This window comes from Zophobas morio, unplaced genomic scaffold (assembly GCF_036711695.1).
Source record: "Zophobas morio isolate AGI-343-1 ecotype UQ-CSIRO unplaced genomic scaffold, CSIRO_AGI_Zmor_V1 ptg000002l, whole genome shotgun sequence".
NCBI lineage: Eukaryota > Metazoa > Arthropoda > Insecta > Coleoptera > Tenebrionidae > Zophobas > Zophobas morio.
In genome coordinates, this window is record NW_026972107.1 from 4,246,074 (window position 1) to 4,263,548 (window position 17,475).

General features: G+C 39.4%; 7 protein-coding genes and 1 long non-coding RNA gene across 10 annotated transcripts in view; 2 read left to right on the top strand and 6 right to left on the bottom strand.

Moving 5' to 3' along the window:
• The window catches only part of LOC135125162 (uncharacterized), a 486,443-nt gene that overhangs the window by 33,065 nt on the left and 435,903 nt on the right, over positions 1-17,475 (top strand). The window lies entirely within an intron of this gene.
• LOC135136721 (L-sorbose 1-dehydrogenase-like) lies at positions 84-2,076 on the bottom strand. Its single transcript, XM_064066202.1, has 3 exons — positions 1,875-2,076; positions 1,614-1,829; positions 84-1,567 (listed from the first exon to the last, which is right to left on the bottom strand). Exons 1-3 carry the CDS (start codon positions 2,047-2,049, stop codon positions 129-131), a joined length of 1,830 nt encoding a protein of 609 aa, XP_063922272.1. The 5' UTR covers positions 2,050-2,076; the 3' UTR covers positions 84-128.
• On the bottom strand, positions 2,449-4,325 carry LOC135130046 (glucose dehydrogenase [FAD, quinone]-like). Its single transcript, XM_064057703.1, has 2 exons — positions 3,938-4,325; positions 2,449-3,890 (listed from the first exon to the last, which is right to left on the bottom strand). The coding sequence occupies exons 1-2, from the start codon at positions 4,323-4,325 to the stop codon at positions 2,449-2,451; spliced, it is 1,830 nt and encodes a 609-aa protein (XP_063913773.1).
• LOC135130912 (alcohol dehydrogenase [acceptor]-like) lies at positions 4,491-6,077 on the bottom strand. The gene is made up of 2 exons (XM_064058758.1): positions 5,978-6,077; positions 4,491-5,930 (listed from the first exon to the last, which is right to left on the bottom strand). The coding sequence occupies exon 2, from the start codon at positions 5,304-5,306 to the stop codon at positions 4,491-4,493; it is 816 nt and encodes a 271-aa protein (XP_063914828.1). The 5' UTR covers positions 5,307-5,930; positions 5,978-6,077.
• Positions 7,624-17,473, bottom strand: LOC135125182 (glucose dehydrogenase [FAD, quinone]-like). 3 transcript variants are annotated; one of them, XM_064050578.1, is made up of 4 exons: positions 9,684-9,758; positions 9,439-9,597; positions 9,171-9,386; positions 7,624-9,125 (listed from the first exon to the last, which is right to left on the bottom strand). In XM_064050578.1, exons 1-4 carry the CDS (start codon positions 9,730-9,732, stop codon positions 7,684-7,686), a joined length of 1,866 nt encoding a protein of 621 aa, XP_063906648.1. In that variant the 5' UTR covers positions 9,733-9,758; the 3' UTR covers positions 7,624-7,683. The 3 variants fall into 3 exon arrangements, with proteins under 3 accessions (XP_063906648.1, XP_063906640.1, XP_063906658.1); XM_064050570.1 differs by lacking the exon at positions 9,684-9,758 and having other exon boundaries at positions 9,439-9,676; XM_064050588.1 differs by lacking the exons at positions 9,171-9,386; positions 9,439-9,597; positions 9,684-9,758 and adding an exon at positions 17,389-17,473.
• Positions 9,615-10,911, bottom strand: LOC135125212 (ecdysone oxidase-like). The gene has a single exon (XM_064050625.1). It carries the CDS (start codon positions 10,691-10,693, stop codon positions 9,791-9,793), a length of 903 nt encoding a protein of 300 aa, XP_063906695.1. The 5' UTR covers positions 10,694-10,911; the 3' UTR covers positions 9,615-9,790.
• LOC135136826 (uncharacterized) lies at positions 11,912-13,664 on the top strand. The gene is made up of 3 exons (XR_010281760.1): positions 11,912-12,054; positions 12,149-13,161; positions 13,216-13,664. It is a non-coding gene; the product is annotated as an uncharacterized LOC135136826 (long non-coding RNA).
• LOC135125204 (oxygen-dependent choline dehydrogenase-like) lies at positions 13,736-15,777 on the bottom strand. Its single transcript, XM_064050612.1, has 3 exons — positions 15,513-15,777; positions 15,251-15,466; positions 13,736-15,203 (listed from the first exon to the last, which is right to left on the bottom strand). Exons 1-3 carry the CDS (start codon positions 15,685-15,687, stop codon positions 13,768-13,770), a joined length of 1,827 nt encoding a protein of 608 aa, XP_063906682.1. The 5' UTR covers positions 15,688-15,777; the 3' UTR covers positions 13,736-13,767.

The following is a 17,475-nucleotide window of genomic DNA, read 5'->3' on the forward strand; positions in this document are numbered from 1 at the left end:
TTATATTTTGACTTGTGTGTAAAAGTCAAGCAAAAAGAGAAAAATGCCAAATAGTTCGCAATGTTTATTAAACATATGTCCATACAGTGCAATAAAAGAACCAATTATTACGAAAAACACCTCCAGACTCATTTTAGCCCCGATTTAATGATGTCTGCGCCCTTTTCGGCCACCATTGCCGTGGGTGCGTTAGTATTCCCAGATATCCCCAATGGAAAAACAGACGCATCAACAACCCTCAAGTTTCCAACCCCATGCACTTTCAACTTATCATCAACAACAAACTTCCTAGGATCTGGACCCATTGCTGCCGTCCCGCAAGGATGATAACCAGTAGCTCCCAAATTACGGATGTAACATTCCAAGTACTGCTTCGAATTTTTTCCACGATTACCACACATGGGAACATCAAGCATCGTAGCATTAACTTTTTTGAAAGCTTCAGTTTGTAAAAGTCGAAGTAAGTACTGCATCCCTTCAGTCAAAACGTCTACATCTTCCTGTTCCTCGAGCATGTTTAAATCAATGTTGGGAAAGTCGATGGGGCTGTTTGATTGCAATTGAATTTGTCCTCTGGATTTTTCGTGGAGGAGCAGCACGTACCATGCCATGACGGTTTCTGACTGGAGTTGCTTGGAAAATAGTTCAGCAATCGTGTTGTTGTAATTTTGGGTTCTTTGAAAAATAACGGGGTCAATGTTGGAGGGACTTGTCATAACGATTTGTATGGCAGGTCCTTCCGTGGAATTATTCCTGGTGTGGAAGAAACTTATACCCTCCGCGTTTGCTCCTTTGGTTAGAGGACCAAAACCGTTCAAATATTGTTCAACTGATTCCTCCATACTGATATTAGGGGCGGTGTAGTTTGAACGAACTATCAGATTAACACCTGGGTGTTCTATAAGATTCTTACCGACTGGTAGATCTACAACTAGTGGAATTTTCAAGTCTGTCAAGTGGTTTCTGGGTCCAATTCCCGATAACATGAGTAGTTGTGGTGTGTTGATGGCACCTGCCGAAACAATCACTTCTTTTCTAGCTCGCACTCGGAATTTTTGATTTCTTGTTACGAATTCTACTCCTGTTGCTCGTTTAGATCGTCGATCTATGGTGATTTTCGTCACCAGCGCTTTGGTTACAACTTTGAGGTTACCACGTTTTCGGGCATTGTTCAGAAATGCCATCCCAAAACTTTGTCTTCGACCTCGTCTAATATCAGTCTGTACTTTACCTACACCAATCTGTGTTCTACCGTTGTAGTCGACGAAGTTTAAGTTCGTTTCTAAACTAGCATTGACGAAGTGTTCATACAATGGAGACAACGGTTGCGGATGTTCAATATTCCAAAAACCACCTATTCCGTGATAACCTTCATCACCTTCGACTTGCGAATTCTCGGATTTTTTAAAATATGGAAGGACTTCCTTGCAGGACCATCCACGATTTCCTAGTGCGGCCCAGTTGTCGTAGTCCTTGCAGTTGCCTCTGACGTACATTGCACCATTGATTGAACTTCCGCCCCCTATTACCTTCCCTCTAACAATTATACATTGTGAGTTGTTCATTCCTGGAATTCAGGGTTATTAAGTGTGAGTTAATCGTGAATAGTTTACCTAAACAGGAATATTTTTGTGGTGTGGTATAATAGCCCCAGTTGAATTCGCTAAACTGGTTGTAGGGCCACAACGCGGTCATTTGATTGAAATCGTTTTCTTCACCTCCAGCCTCTAGTAAGAGGATACTAATTTTCGCAATTTCCGATAGTCTAGTGGCTAGAATACACCCCGCTGTACCTGCTCCTACTATAACCACGTCGTATTCACCATAATCTAAAAACCGGAATGAAATAGTTGACAAAGTACTGGTTTCTTTACCGTTTATAGCGTTAGATTCGAACCCTGTTCTGAATTCTTCGTTCTTTTTAGGTAGTTGGTACAGGAGCGCTTTTGCACTTTCTTGAGATATTAATTGTTTGTAGTAGTCAGTTGTAAGTGAAGCACCCACGAGACTTAGAAGTGAAAACAAAAATGCACCAAGTAAAATAGGCATGATTTAAATTTTATTTTGAGACCCCATTAAACAGTTTGACGACTGCTTTTTTTGAGACACGCTGCTTGTTTTTGAACCAGTATGTAAATAAATTGTATAATCAGTTCTGGTAAGTGTGTCGAATATTAGTTTTATCTTCATTTTTTTATACTTTTAGAAAAATTTACTACTTTGTTTTGCAACCATTTTTCAAAAAAACAGTAGTAAAAGTGGAACAAACGTTAGAAACCCTATTCAGAGAACGTAAATAACTTTATATTTTTTGTAAGATTGATGTTATTCTAGTGACATATTTTTAAGTAATAAACTTTATCGGCGTAAATAGAACACCAAACATGTATATCATAGATAAATTATTGCCATTTTCTAGTAATATAAAGATATACAATTTTCCATTTTTTAACAACACAATTTTCTTTTGATTAAATCGGCGGCCTTTTCGGCCACCATCACAGCGACAGCGTTTGTGTGTCCCGGTACCGGTAGCGGAAAAACAGACGCGTCAACCACCCTCAAATTTTTGATTCCGTGCACTCGCAAAGTATCATCGAGCACGAACTTTTCCCCGTCTGGTCCCATTGCTGCCGTTCCACAGGGATGGTAAATGGTGACAGCCACGTTACGAATTAAACATTCCAAATACCCGTTCGAATCCTTGTCGAAATTGGTACATATTGGTACTTCAAGAAGCGTGACATTTAATTTTTCGAAAGCTTCCGTTTTTGTGAGATTGAATGCATACTGCAACCCCTCAATCAAACTATCTACGTCTTCTTGTTTCTCAAACATGTTTAAATCAATGTTGGGAAAGTCAATCGGACTGTTTGACTTCAACCAAATTCGGCCTCTGGATTTTTCGTTTAACAATATTACAAAAATGCTTAAGTCGCTTTTGGGGTTAATTTTTTTGATGAATGTGTCACCAATCGTGGCGTTGAAATTCATAGCTCTTTGGAATATAGTTCGATCGATGTCAAAGGGTGGTGAGAAAAGCAACTCTATTGAGGGTGTTTCTTGACGTCTGTTGTCTGTGTTTGGGAAACCTATCCCGTCAACACCTAGTGCTTTCGTTAAAGGACCAAAACCTTGTAAATATAATTCAACTAAATCATCCATATTGGTGTCAGGTAGAGTGTAATTTGTGCGAACTACAACGTTAAACAGTGGATGTTCTATAAGATTTTCTCCAACCGGTAGATCCGCGATTACTGGAATTTTCATGTCTTTTAAGTGATTTTTCGGGCCTATTCCAGACAACATTAGTAACTGTGGTGTGTTAATAGCACCAGCGGAAACAAGTACTTCTTTTTTAGCACGGACATGAAATTTTTGATTCGTGGTTACAAATTCTACTCCCTTTGTGACTCTAGATTGTTGATCTATGATGATTTTTGTTACCAGCGCTTTGGTTACAACTTTAAGGTTACTACGTTTGCGAGCATTGGCCAGAAACGCGGTTCCAAGACTTTGTCTTTTACCCCTTTTGATACTAGACTGTACTTTGGCTGCCCCAAATTGATTTACCCCGTTGTAATCAACAACCCGTTGGTTAATTTGTAAACCACCGTTGATGTAGTTGTTAAATAGTACAGAAGACGGAAGGGAATATTCAACATTCCAGAACCCTTTTTTTCCGTGGTAACCTTCATCGCCATGGATTTGCGAGTTCTCGGATTTTTTAAAATAAGGAAGAACGTCTTTGCAAGACCATCCACGATTTCCTAAAGCAGTCCATTTGTTGTAGTAATTGCACCCACCTCTAGCATAGATCAAAGCGTTGATAGCACTACTACCACCGATTACCTTTCCTCTGGGAATTATACATTGTCTGTTATTCGTCCCTTGAAAATAAGTTCAGATAGTGTTACTCTCAAACTATTTGTTTTACCGAGACAGGAATATTTTTGTGGCGTGGTGTAATAACCCCAATTGATATCACTGAATTGATGATACAAAAACATGGCAGGTATTTGATTGAAGTCATTTTCTTCATCCCCAGCTTCCAATAATAAGATACTAAGGTTTTCAATTTCTGATAGTCTTGTGGCTAAAACACACCCAGCTGAACCTGCTCCCACTATAACCACATCATATTCGCCATATTCTACAATTGTCTGAGCTTCAACACCTTCTTTGAATTCTTCATTATTTTTGGGTAAGTCGTACGACAACGCTTTCTTGGTTTCTTGGTTTATTAATTCTTGGTAATAATTAGTGGTAATGGAGCAGCTCACAACACCTAGGACTAAACATAGAGTTGCTCCCAAAGAAACCATCATGCTATAACTACTCTACTGATTTGTTGACTTTCGACTGATTTTGCTTTATATTGAACGTGGAATTAATGTATTCGTGCTTATCATTTCAACAATTGGGTTAGGGTTAGTCTGTTTTTATTCTGATTAATAATAACCATAAATAAGATAACAATGATAAAGTACCTAGTACCCTAATTTAGTTTTGATAATATCGGCAGCTTTTTCCGCGACCATCACCGTAGGCGCATTTAAATTCCCCGACACAGACCACGGAAAAATAGACGCGTCTACCACTCTCAAGTTCTTAAATCCATGCACCCGTAACGCATCATCAACGACAAACTTCCTGGGATCTGGTCCCATCGCTGCCGTTCCACAAGGATGAAAAACGGTAGCCGCCATGTTGCGAATTACGCACTTCAGTTGCTGTTTCGTGCGTCTAAAATTAGTACAAATTGGGACTTGAAGGAGTGTCGCATTGATTTTTTTAAAAGCGTCAGTTTCCAAAAGACTGAGTGTGTACTCCACCCCTTCGACGAGTGTATCCACATCTTCCTGTTCCTCGAACATGTTTAAATCGATTTTGGGGAAGTCAATCGGGTTGTTTGAGTTTAGTAAAATTCGACCTCTGGATTTCTCGTGGAGGAGCATTACGTAGATGAGGATCTCGCTTTCGGGTTTGATGTTTTTGAGGAATGTTTCACTGATGGTGTTGTTGTAGTTGAGGCTTCGGCGAGAGATAGAGGGATCGATGTCATTTGGGGGTGCGAAAGCGATTTGAATGGAAGGTACTTGGGAATTGTTTTTGGTGTGGATGAAACCGGTACCATCGGCACTACCTCCTTTCGTTAAAGGACCTAAACCGTTTAAATATCGTTCTACTAAGTTCTCTAAAGTGGCGTTAGGTTCCGTATAGTTTGTACGAAATATCAAATTAAGCAGTGGGTGTTCGATCAGATTTTGACCAACAGGTAGATCAACGATTAGGGGAATTTTCATTTCTTTTAAATGCTCTCGTGGTCCTATTCCTGACAATATTAGTAACTGTGGTGTGTTGATAGCACCTGCCGAAATGACAACTTCTTGTCTAGCTCGTACTTGGAATCTTCTATTCTGGGTTACGAATTCTACTCCTGTTGCTTGTTTAGATCGTTGATCTGTGGTGATTTTTGTTACTAGTGCTTTAGTCACGACTTTGAGATTGCTACGTTTCCGGGCGTTGTTCAAAAGTGCGGTCCCAAGACTTTGTCGTCGCCCTCTTTTGATATTAGTTTGGAATTTCGCGGAACCGGTTTGGTTTTCACCGTTATAGTCCCCAAATGATTGTTTTCTTTCTAAACTACCGTTAACAAAGTTGGCAAATAATGGAGACGATGGTAGGGCGTACTCGATGTTCCAGAAACCTCCTATTCCATGGTAATTTTTATCCCCCTCGACTTGCGAATTTTCGGATTTTTTGAAATAGGGGAGGACATCTTTGCAAGACCAGCCACGATTTCCTAGTGCCGCCTAGTGGTCGTAGTCCTTGCAGTTTCCCCTGACGTACATTACCCCATTGATGGGACTACTACCACCTATATATAACCTTTCCTCTAGGAATCACACATTGTCGGTTTGTCATTGCTGGAATACAGGGTGACATAATGGAACATCGGTACGTGGTACTTTACCTAAACAGGAGTGTTTCTGTGGTGTAGTGTAATAACCCCAATTCAGTTCGCTGAACTGATGGTACAACCACATCGCTGGTATTTGATTGAAGTCATTTTCCTCTCCTCCAGCTTCTATCAGTAAGATGCTAATTTTTATCTATTTCTGATAGTCGCGTAGCTAAAACAGAACCAGCTGAACCTGCTCCAACCACCACCACGTCGTATTGACCATATTCTAAAAACCAAAAATGAAATAAGTGTGCGTTTTTTCCGTCTTGTACCATCTATAGGAGATTTGAAGCCAGTTTTGAACTCTTCATTATTTTTTGGCAACACGTAACTTAGCGCATCTCCAGTTTTTTGAACTATTAATTGCTGGTAGTAGTCACTGGTGGTTGAGCAAGCCACAGTACCCAGAAATAAATATAAATGTGTCTTAAGCAAGAGAACCATGATGTGAGTGTATTTAGAGTGTAGCTATTTCTGTGACTTTACAAGAAATAAAGCTTGTGAATATCAGAATTAAAATTTATTTTATTTACTTTATCAGTTCTCTGACGTTTATAGCCTCTTTTTTATTATTTAATGGCAGGGGGAAATTTTGCTTGCTACAAAAACAGAGCAATGAATATTTTTAATGACACACATTCCGTTAGCTAAAGAAGACATATAGAAATTATTTTGTTGGCATCGTCAGTTCCATTTTTACTTGTGCGTAAAGTTACGATAACTTTTCAGTGTGAACAGTTAAAGTCACATAAATGTTTTCAAGACGATTTACAAAGTGCGACAATGACACATTTTCCCCTAACTGGCTATCGCTATGTTAATGTTACACTCGCTGACTTTTTTACCTCAGGGTCGCATGGCAAATTTCAAAATTATGACCTAACTAAAACAATAGTAATTTAAAAATTCTTAGATATGCAACACGCAGGTTTACACCTCCCACAATTTCGGCATCTGCAGGCGCCTGCGTTTCGTGTCATTTCCCTGTGTTGTATGATTGTGGTACTCGTGAGTTAATTTTAATTGTTTTGGTAAGAATTTTAAATCGTGTTGTTGCGAGCTTTCATCGTTGAATCTATTTCTAGTTGAATCATGCTTGCTGTTTTAACCTGTTCAAAAAACTGGAAAAAGCCGCTTTTATGCCCTTTGACTTCAAAAGAAGAACAGCTACATTATGTCAGCAACACTTTTTTGCCTATACCAGGGATTCAAGTGTATGACATCATTCCACAAGAAAAAAAAAATGACCGTGAGCCATGTGGTTGGGTGGTGAAATGTCGTCACACTTTTGAGCCCAAAAATTATGAGAAAATTGGACTGTATAACTATACGTACGGATTGGTAAAGGAACAGGAGCCCCGTAATACTACAAATTTGGAGCTAGTGATGCTTGGTGCGAATGAATTTAAAGTTATATACACTCTTGTTTGTGGCTGCTAATTGATAAATTCTTAAATTCATTGAATAGTGTGATAGCTCTCTGATAGTTTTTTACTTTTTTTGTAACGAGATTTTTATTATACTTTTTACCACTTTCGTGTTTCTTTAGATACATTTACACAACGATAATAAACAACGGCGAGGTGAACTGCTTCCCTATCATTAAAAGTAACTTAAGTAGTTGAAGTAACGAAAAAACACATGTACCCGTTAATTTATTTAACAATACAATTTTTTTCATGTGTATAATTCGAATTTTCCAATAATCTGTCATTTTATGAAAACCTATATTTTCTTTTAATTATGTCTGCAATTTTCTCCGCCACCATTACCGTGGGGGCATTCAAATGACCAGAAGGCGACGTAGGAAAAATTCCAGCATCCACAACCCTCAATTTTTGAATTCCATGCACTTTCAAGTCACCATCGACTACAGACGTTTTCTTATCTGGACCCATAGCGGTGGTACCATGGGGATGATAAATGGTGGTCGTCATCTGACGAATTACGCATTCCCAGTACTCTCTATACTGTTTTCTCAGTTCCTTACAAACCGGAATTTCTAGAGGACGGGCATCAATTTTCTTAAAAGCGTCACTTTGAAAAATATCACGAATGAATTCTATTCCTTCAATCACAGTATCTATATCCTCTTGTTCCGAAAGCATGTTCAAATCCACATAGGGAAAATCAAGAGGATCATTTGATTTGAGGGTAATGCGGCCTCTAGATTTTGGATGAAGTAGTATCAAGTGGATCACCACGCCTCTTTGTGGGTCCAATTTGTTTAGAAAGTTGTTGCTGAGGTTGTCGTTGTAGTTGAAAGCTTTACTTACTATTTTTGTTTTGATTCCGGTTGGTGGTACGAATAAGTACTCTATGGTAGGTGCTCTGTTTCCTTGACCGGTGTGTATGAAACCGATGCCGTCTATACCGGCTGCTCTTGTGTAAGTACCTAAACCTTTCAAATACTGTTTGACAAATTCCTCGGTACTACGATTAGAAAGAGTATAGTTTGTGTTATAAACCAAACCAGGAAACAAAGCGTGTTCTCGAAGATTCATACCAACAGGCAGGTCTTCAACAACACCAATTTCCAGTGCTTTTAAATGATCTTTTGGACCTATCCCCGACAACATTAATAGCTGTGGAGAATTAACGACACCTGCACTAACAATGACTTCTTTTTTTGCTTTTACGAAGAATTTTTTGTGTTTTGTTACGAATTCCACCCCTTTTGCCACTTTGGTTTTGTCTATAATGATTTTGGTCACTAAAACGTTGCTCTTAACTTCAAGATTACGTCGTTGGCGTGCGTTATCTAAGAACGCTTTTCCGGTACTTTGTCTCTTTCCACGTTTAATAGTGAATTGTACTCGCCCTGACCCGATTTGTTTTCTACCATTGTAGTCCACAATGGGTTGATTCATTTGTAAGCTAGCGTTAAAAAATTTGGAAAGGAGGGGAGAAGCCGGTGAAGTGTAAGCCACGTTCCAGAAGCCGGTTTTCCCGTGGTAGTCGGGATCACCATCAACTTGCGAATTTTCCGATTTTATGAAATAAGGAAGAACTTCTTCGTACGACCATCCCGGGTTTCCTAACTCCACCCACTCATCGAAGTCGTAGCGGTTACCTCGGGCGTACATCATTGCGTTTATAGCACTACTACCACCAAGAGCTTTCCCTCTAGGGACGGCACATGCTCGATTTTTCATTCCTTAAACGACTGAGTTGGTTGAAGGTGACATAGTTGATTACTTACCTAAGCAGCAAGTAGTTTGAGGTGTACTGAAGTACCCCCAGTTCATTTTGCTGAAGAATAGGTGAAAGAACATGGAAGGTATCTGGCTAAAGTCGTCTTCTTCGCCTCCTGCCTCTAATAACAGAATTTTGTAACTGTCTATTTCTGATAGTCTGGTTGCTAATACACTCCCAGCAGAGCCGCCACCTACTATCACGAAATCGTAGGAACCATAGTCTGAAATGGTAGTACTCAAATGGCGATGTTTTGGTTCAGTATAATTGTTTACCGTGTGTAGTTTTCGATTGAACTCCTGGTTTGAATTCGTCGTTAGTTGTGGGTAGATTGTAAGATTCGGCTTCCGCTGTACGTTGGCGTATTAATTCTTCATAATATTTTTCAGTTATGGTACTACTTGTACCAACTGACAAATTAATTACTGAAACGACTAAAAACGCATACATATTCATTTGGTATAACTTTATTGACTGACTATGCAATTTTACCGTTTTAAACTTTAAGTACATAACTTACATTTGTTTGTTATCTGAGTACCGTAGTCGATAATATAATTATAGAGCATATTCGTTATTAGGCACTCATGCACAATTTAACTGTAATGCAATTTTTTGTGTGCATAGTTATATTTCTGTGTGATTAATTCCGCCTTCGGTATTTTCCTCAAAACCGTACTTCCTCTTAATATCGTCTGAAATTTTTTCCGCCACCATAACAGTAGGCGCATTGATATGGCCAGAAACGCTCGACGGAAACACTCCTGCTTCCACAACCCTCAAACCCCGAATCCCGTGGACTTTCAATTTGCTGTCTACCACCGACATGGTACCATCGATCCCCATGGCGGTAGTACCGCACGGATGGTACGTGGTTAAAGTCATGTGACGCAGTGCACATTCCCAATATTGTCTTGAACCTTGACCAAACTCCTTACAAAATTGAATTAACTTGGGTTCGGCGTTGATTTCCCTAAAAACCCGAGTTTCGAACAACTTGAGTGCAAACTCTATACCTTTAATAAAAGTATCGACGTCTTCTGGCTCTGCAAGCATGTTGGTGTCGATTTTTGGAAAATCGAGCGGGTTGGTTGACTTTAGGGTTACTGTGCCTCTTGAGTGTTCGTGGAGGAGTACAACAGCAACGTATATGTCGTTAGTCGGGTTGATTTCTTCCAGAAATTGGGTCAGTTTATTGTCCGAATTAAATATTTTGCTTACCATCTGTGCTTCATTGTTTCCTGAAGGTGGCACAAATATGTATTCCACGTCGGGTAGTTTGTCAGAAACGTTTGTAGTATTTATGAACATAAGAGCATGCATGTTGTATGATTTTGTAAGAGGGCCAAAAGCATGTGTGAACTCTTCGACCATGGTTGCAAAATCCGGAGGTTGTATGCTATCCTGGGTGTGAATTCTGAGTCCAGAGAATACTGGATGGTCTATAAGATTTTGACCCACAGGCAAATCTGCGAGTACTTTTATCCCCAGTTCTTCTAAGTGGTGTTTGGGTCCTATTCCTGACAACATGAGGAGCTGGGGCGAATTAATAGCACCCGCAGACAGAATAACTTCGTTTGTAACCAACGCCCGAAATGTTTGGTTTCGGTGTATAAATTCAACCCCTCGAGTTATTTTAGTGTCAGGGTTTATAGAAACTTTAGTAACCAATGCTCTCGTTACCACTTTCAAGGTTCTTCGCTTCCTGGCGCCATCTAAGAATGCCGCCCCAAACTTTGTCTTTTCCCTCTCTTCATATTAAATTGTGTGAGGCCTAATCCAATTTGATCTTTACCATTATAGTCCACAATTGGTAAATTTAGTTTCAAACTGGCTTCAGCTAAACGCAAAAAAAGGCGACTTTTCTGTGTGTTCTACGTTTCATAAACCGCCTTTCCCGTGGTAACCCACATCGCCATCAACCTGACTGTTTTCAGATTTGATAAAGTAGGGGAGGATGTGTTTGTAGGACCATCCCGTGTTACCCATCTCAGCCCATTTATCGTAGTCTTTGGCGGTTCCTCTGCTGTACACCATTCCATTGGTGGAACTAGAACCACCCACCACTCTTCCTTGCGGGATGAGGCACTTTTTATTTTTCATTCCTTGAAAATTTGATTAGTTGAATAGTGACACGTTGTGACTTACCTAAGCAAGAGTGTTTTTGAGGCGTGGTTGAGTAACCCCAGTTCAGGTCACCGTATAAGTGGCCCTAATCCAGGTATGTTGCTAAAGTCGTTTTCTTCGCCACCGGCTTCTAGCAACAGGATGCTGAAATTGTCAATTTCTGAGAGTCTGGTGGCTAATACGCTCCCAGCGGAACCCGCTCCAACTATGACGAAGTCGTAGGTACCAAAGTCTAAATTTGTGGGTTTAGTACCTTGAAATAGTTCACTTGAGTTCTTACCATTTGTGGTCTCTGAATCTGCTCCTTTAAACTCTTCGTTTTGTTCAGGCAGTACCGAAATTAGAATTTTTAAGGTTTCTTGATGTATCAACTTCATGTAATAGTCGGTAGTAAGTGAGCACTTTGTGTCATAAAAAAGTAGAAAGAATTGTATTATCAATAAGGTACTCATACTTCAGGTTTTATTGTCTGTTTGAAAGATTTTCTTCCATGACTAGCAATGTTATAGCAAACGGGTTTTAAAAAAGTGAAGTAAATTAATTATACCGGTTGTATAACCTGTTTGTCGCTTCTACGTGTTGTCTTAATTATTTTATTTAATCTGAATGTGTAAAGGACACAGAAAATAAGCCCAGCTGTTGAGAGGGTCAAAATGTCATAACAGTGCTGTGAATTACCAGATGCTAATTCTTTTGTTGTACATACTTACAAAAAAAAATTGTATTCTGTTGGTAACAACTTTTGTTTTATTCGATGCTATAAGGTAATCATTTATGCAAATTTCAGCGTAATTATTAGCTGCCGGCATATTAATTAAAGTGTTTATGACTCATTTGTTTTAAAATCTCGTGTTGCAGGGTCATCAACATGTGTCGCACGGCACACCCCCAAAACTCCCTCGAGAACTTATCAAACTCTCCACAAACCGGAATATTCACAAATGTAGCATTAATCCCTTGAAACGGCTGAGTTTGCACCAGGTCGAGTACAAACTCTATCCCTTCAACAAAATCGTCGAAGCCGTCGTCCTCTTCAAACAGATTTAAGTTAACGTTCGGAAAGTCAATTGGGTTAGACGATTTTAAAGTAACGCTTCCCGAAATTTCTGGTGAAGGAGAATCAAACTGAACGAAACATTAGACGAGGGGTTGAGATTATTTAGATAGTTTTCTATTAAGTTGTTGTTGTAGTTGTACATTCTGGCCACGATTGGACTGCTACTACCCGAATGAGGACTAAAGGTGTACATAACGGCTGGAGTACCGTCAGTAGTGTCTCCCTGGAGGAAGCCAAGAGCCTCGGTTGTTGAAGTAAGAGGACCTGAACCTTGCAAGTACTGCTCGATGGAGTCAAGGAAGGTCAAACCCAGGAATTGTGGGTGCTCCATGAGGTTTTGACCCTTTGGGAAGTCAATACCCAACTCTTCTAAGTGCTTTGACTGTCCTATGCCTGAAAGAATTAGAAGTTGTGGAGTGTTAATGGCACTTGCAGCCACAAGCACTTCTTTGTTTGCACTAACCCGAAATTTTTGGTCTTTGGTTGCAAACGCCACCCCTTGAACGCGCTTCGTTGCTTCATCGATATTAACTCTAGTGACCAGAGCTACAGTGATTACTTCAAGGTTGCTCCTTTTTCTGGCGTTATCCGGAATGCCGTCCCCTCGCTTTGCCACTTTTTATTTAACTTAAAAATTCCCTGCCGATTTTTGCTATATTTTTATACGAGCCTCTTCAGCAATAATTCAAGAAATACGATGCGCAACACGCAGGTTTACACCTCGCAGAATTTCAGCATCTGCATGCCGTGCGTTTTGTACCATTTCCCGGCGTTGTTTGATTGTAGTACTCGTGAGTTAATTTTAATTGTTTTGGTAAGAATTTTAAATCATGTTGTCTCGATCTCTTATCTGTGAATCTGTTTCTAGTTGAATCATGCTACCTTTTTTATCCTGTTTAAAAAAATGGGACCAGCCAGCTTTGCCCCCTACGATTGTAAAACAAGAACTTCTAAAATCTATCAGCGACACTTTTTTGCCGTTTCAAAGCATTCACGTGTATGAAATAATTCCAAAAGAAAAACAGGCCGAGGATGAGCCATGTGGTTGGGTGGTGAAATGTCGTCACAACTTTGAGAGCGAAGATTATGAGGAGGTTGGACTACAACAGTATGCGTACGGATTACTCAACAAGTACAAGCCCCAAAATACCAAAAATTTTGAGGTAGTAGTCCTTGATGCGAATCGATTTAACGTTACATACACCCTTGAATGTGGCTGCTAATTGATAAATTCTTGAATACATCCAATAGTGTGATAGCTGCCTGATAATTTTGTATTTTTTTTGTAACGAGTTTTTCATTGTAGTTTTTATCACTGTTGTGCTTTTTTACAAAGATAATTAAATGCGAGTGTTATCGTTTCGCTAGATATGGATAAATATACACAATTTTATTTATATCTTTATTTCGGGAGAAAGACTTATTTCTCGTACATTTTTTTAATAACATCGGCAGCCTTTTCGGCTACCATTACAGTAGCCGCATTTATGTGTCCAGACACTGGCAAGGGAAAAATGGATGCATCTACAACTCTTAAATTTCTAATCCCATGTACCTTTAGCTTATCGTCCACTACAAACTTCGTCCTGTCGGGTCCCATTGCTGTTGTTCCACAAGGATGATAACAAGTCGTTGTCATCTGACGAATTAAACATTCCAATTTCCGTTTAATATCGTTAACATTATTACACATTTTTATGTCGAGCAGTGTGGCGTTAATTTTTTTAAAACCGTCAGTTTGTACGATTTTCGAAACATACCCCATTGCTTCAATCAAAGAATTTGCGTCTTCTCGTTTCGATAACATATTTAAATCAATGTTGGGGAAATCAGTCGGACTGTTTGACTTTAAGAAAACGCGCCCTCGCGATTTTGGGTTCAGCAGTAGCAAACTGATTGTTATGTCGCTTTTTGGATGAATTATTTCAGTTAAAAAAGCGGCAGTGGTTTCCTTCAAATTAAACATTTTCGCAAATACTGACAGATCTGGATTCGGTTCGCCGAATAAAATTTCAATTGTGGGTACTTCTTCTACACCGTTTCTGGTATTTATCAAAGCTACTCCAATCATACCAGCTGGTCTTGTAAGAGGGCCTAAACCTCTGAGATATAAATCTATTTTCTTTTCCATCGTGGTGTCTTGGATTGTGTAATTTGTATGTAGTACCAGAGGCAAAAACGGGTGTTCTATAAGATTCTTTCCGACGGGTAGATCTGCAATGACCGGAATCCCCATTTCTTCCAAATGCTTCTTAGGTCCAATTCCCGAAAGCATCAAGATCTGTGGCGTGTTAATCGCACCTGCCGAAACAATCACTTCTTTTTTAGCAAGAACGCGGAACTTTGTGTTTTGAGTTACAAATTCAACTCCTCTTGTGACGTTAGATTGTGGACCTATGATGGCTTTCGTCACTAAAACGTTTGTTACAAGTTTAAGGTTACTACGTGCACGAGCATTTTCTAGAAACGCTTTTGCAAGACTTTGCCTTTTCCCGTGTTTAATGCTAAATTGTAGCTGATTTGAACCAAAAGGGTTTATACCGTTGTAGTCTATAATTGACTGATTGATTCCTAAATTAGCAGCGATAATATTTTCGAGCAAATCTGAAGGTGGTAAAGAATACTCGACATTCCAGAAACCTCCAATTCCGTGGTAACCGTTATCCCCATGAATTTGCGAGTTTTCGGATTTTTTAAAATATGGGAAAACGTCGTCGCAAGACCACCCATGGTTTCCTAGGTCGCTCCATTTGTCGTAGTCTTTGCAACTGCCTCTGATATACATCATGCTATTTATAGAACTACTGCCCCCCACTAGCTTTCCTCGAGGGACCACACATTGTTGGTTATTCATCCCTTTAATGAATTTTTAGTTCGCATGACGACACAACGATTTTTCTTACCTAAACAAGAATATTTTTGTGGTGTTGAGTAATAACCCCAGTTTTTCCTACTCAACTGATTGTATATCATCATCGCAGGGATTTGATTGAAATCGTCTTCTTCATCTCCAGCTTCCAGAAGAAGTGTGTTGAAGTTGGCGATTTCTGATAAACGGGTTGCTAAAACGCTTCCAGCTGAACCTGCTCCGACTATCACGAAGTCATATTCACCATAATCTGAAATGGAAGGTCATTTGTGTGTTATTTTGACATGTATTTTTACTCTGTATGTCGTTAGATTCGATTCCTTTTCTGAATTGTTCGTTGTTTTTAGGTAACTTGTAAGTCATGGCTTCTCTAATTCGTCGATCAATTAACCGCTTGTAATAGGTAGTTGTAATGGACGAATTTACAACGTTTAATAGTAAATATATAATCACGGTGAATAAGGAATTCATTGTACCAATAACAATTGGTAATTTTTAAAATGTACTGAGCTACTTATGTTTGTATAACCAAGTTATAGTAGGAAATGCTACTCAGTTGTAATGTGTTTTCATGAGAGTATTTATATATATATGTGCAATTATAATATTTGTAGAAACTTGATTGACTCATTTAATAACAAATAACTTATAAAAACCTGTTACTATATTATTTGTATCGATATTATTACTTTTATAAACGTATTTACGGAACGATAATAAACAACGACGAGGTGAACCGCTTTTCGATCATTACAATGGCTGCATTTTTCTGCCCAGACATAGGCTACGGAAAAATAGATGCATCTAAAACCTTTAAATCTCCGGTTCTCCCGTTTCTGGTAATTTAAAACGTACTGTAATCATTCCGCCAGGTGTTGTAAGAAAAGGAAAAACCCTAGCATCAAAAACGCTCAATTTTTTGATTCCATGCACTTTCAAACTACCATCAGCCATATAATTTTTTTATTAGGAGCCATCGCAGTTGTACCGTCGGGATGGTAAATGGTGTTCGTCATCAGGCGAATTACGCATCCCCAGTACACCCTATACTTTTGTCTGAGTTCGTTACAAACTGGTATCAATATCCTCTTGTTCCGAATACATGTTCAAATCCACATAGGCAAAATCAAGAGGATCATTTGACTTGAGGGTAATACGGCCTCTAGATTTTCGATGAAGTACTGGCAAGTAAATCGTCATGCTTCTTTGTGGGTCCAATTTGTTTAGGAAGTTGTTGGTGAGGTCGTCGTTGTAGTTGAATGCTTTAGTTATTATTTTTGATTTGATTCCGGTTGGCGGTACGAACAAGTACTTTATGGTAGGTGCTCTGTTTCCTTGACCGGTCTGTATGAAACCGATGGCGTCTGTACCGGATGCTCTTGTGTAAGGACCTAAACCTTTCAAATACTGTTTGCCAAAGTCCTCGGTACTACGATTAGAAAGAGTATAGTTTGTGTTATAAACCAAACCAGGAAACAAAGCGTGTTCTCAAAGATTCATACCAACAGGCAGTTCCAGTGCTTTTAAATGATCGTTTGGATCTATCCCCGACAATATTAATAGCTGTGGAGAATTAACTTGAACTAACAATGACTTCTTTTTTTGCTTTCACGAAGAATTTTTTGTGTTTTGTTACAAATTCCACTCCTTTTGCCACTTTGGATTTGTCTATGATGACTTTGGTCACTAAAACGTTGCTTTTAACCTCAAGATTACTTCATTGGCGCGCGTTATCTGGGAACGCTTTTCCGGTACTTTGTTTCTTTCCACGTTTAATAGTAAACTGTAGTCGCCCTGAACCGATTTGTTGCCTTCCATTGTAGTCCACAACGGGTTGATTCATTTCCAAGTTAGCGTTAAAAAATTTGGAAAGGAGGGGTGAAGCTGGTGAAGAGTAGGCGACGTTCCAGAAGCCGGTTTTCCCGTGGTAGCCGGGATCACCATCAACTTGCGAATTTTCCGATTATGAAATAAGGAAGAACTTCTTCGTATGACCATCCGGGGTTTCCTATCTCCACCCACTCATCAAAGTCGTAGCGGTTACCTCGGACGTACATCATTGCGTTTATAGCACTACTACCACCAAGAACGTCCTTCTAGGGACGGCACATGCCCGATTTTTCATTCCTTAAACGACTGAGTTGGTTGAAGGTGACATAATTGATTACATACCTAAGCAGCAAGTAGTTTGAGGTGTACTGAAGTACCCCCAGTTCATTTTGGTGAAGAATAGGTGAAAGAACATGAAATGTATCTGGC

Coding starts and splice junctions, on each gene's coding strand:
- LOC135136721 (XM_064066202.1), bottom strand. CDS start 2,049: ATGCCTATTTTACTTGGTGCATTTTTGTTTTCACTTCTAAGTCTCGTG. Junction 1,830..1,874: donor CGAATCTAACGCTATAAACG/GTAAAGAAACCA, acceptor TCCGGTTTTTAG/ATTATGGTGAATACGACGTG. Junction 1,568..1,613: donor ACAAAAATATTCCTGTTTAG/GTAAACTATTCA, acceptor CCTGAATTCCAG/GAATGAACAACTCACAATGT.
- LOC135130046 (XM_064057703.1), bottom strand. CDS start 4,325: ATGGTTTCTTTGGGAGCAACTCTATGTTTAGTCCTAGGTGTTGTGAGC. Junction 3,891..3,937: donor ACAAAAATATTCCTGTCTCG/GTAAAACAAATA, acceptor CTTATTTTCAAG/GGACGAATAACAGACAATGT.
- LOC135130912 (XM_064058758.1), bottom strand. CDS start 5,306: ATGAAAATTCCCCTAATCGTTGATCTACCTGTTGGTCAAAATCTGATC.
- LOC135125182 (XM_064050570.1), bottom strand. CDS start 9,676: ATGTACTTAAAGTTTAAAACGGTAAAATTGCATAGTCAGTCAATAAAG. Junction 9,387..9,438: donor TCAATCGAAAACTACACACG/GTAAACAATTAT, acceptor CTACCATTTCAG/ACTATGGTTCCTACGATTTC. Junction 9,126..9,170: donor TCAAACTACTTGCTGCTTAG/GTAAGTAATCAA, acceptor CAGTCGTTTAAG/GAATGAAAAATCGAGCATGT.
- LOC135125212 (XM_064050625.1), bottom strand. CDS start 10,693: ATGTTGTCAGGAATAGGACCCAAACACCACTTAGAAGAACTGGGGATA.
- LOC135125204 (XM_064050612.1), bottom strand. CDS start 15,687: ATGAATTCCTTATTCACCGTGATTATATATTTACTATTAAACGTTGTA. Junction 15,467..15,512: donor CGAATCTAACGACATACAGA/GTAAAAATACAT, acceptor CTTCCATTTCAG/ATTATGGTGAATATGACTTC. Junction 15,204..15,250: donor ACAAAAATATTCTTGTTTAG/GTAAGAAAAATC, acceptor AATTCATTAAAG/GGATGAATAACCAACAATGT.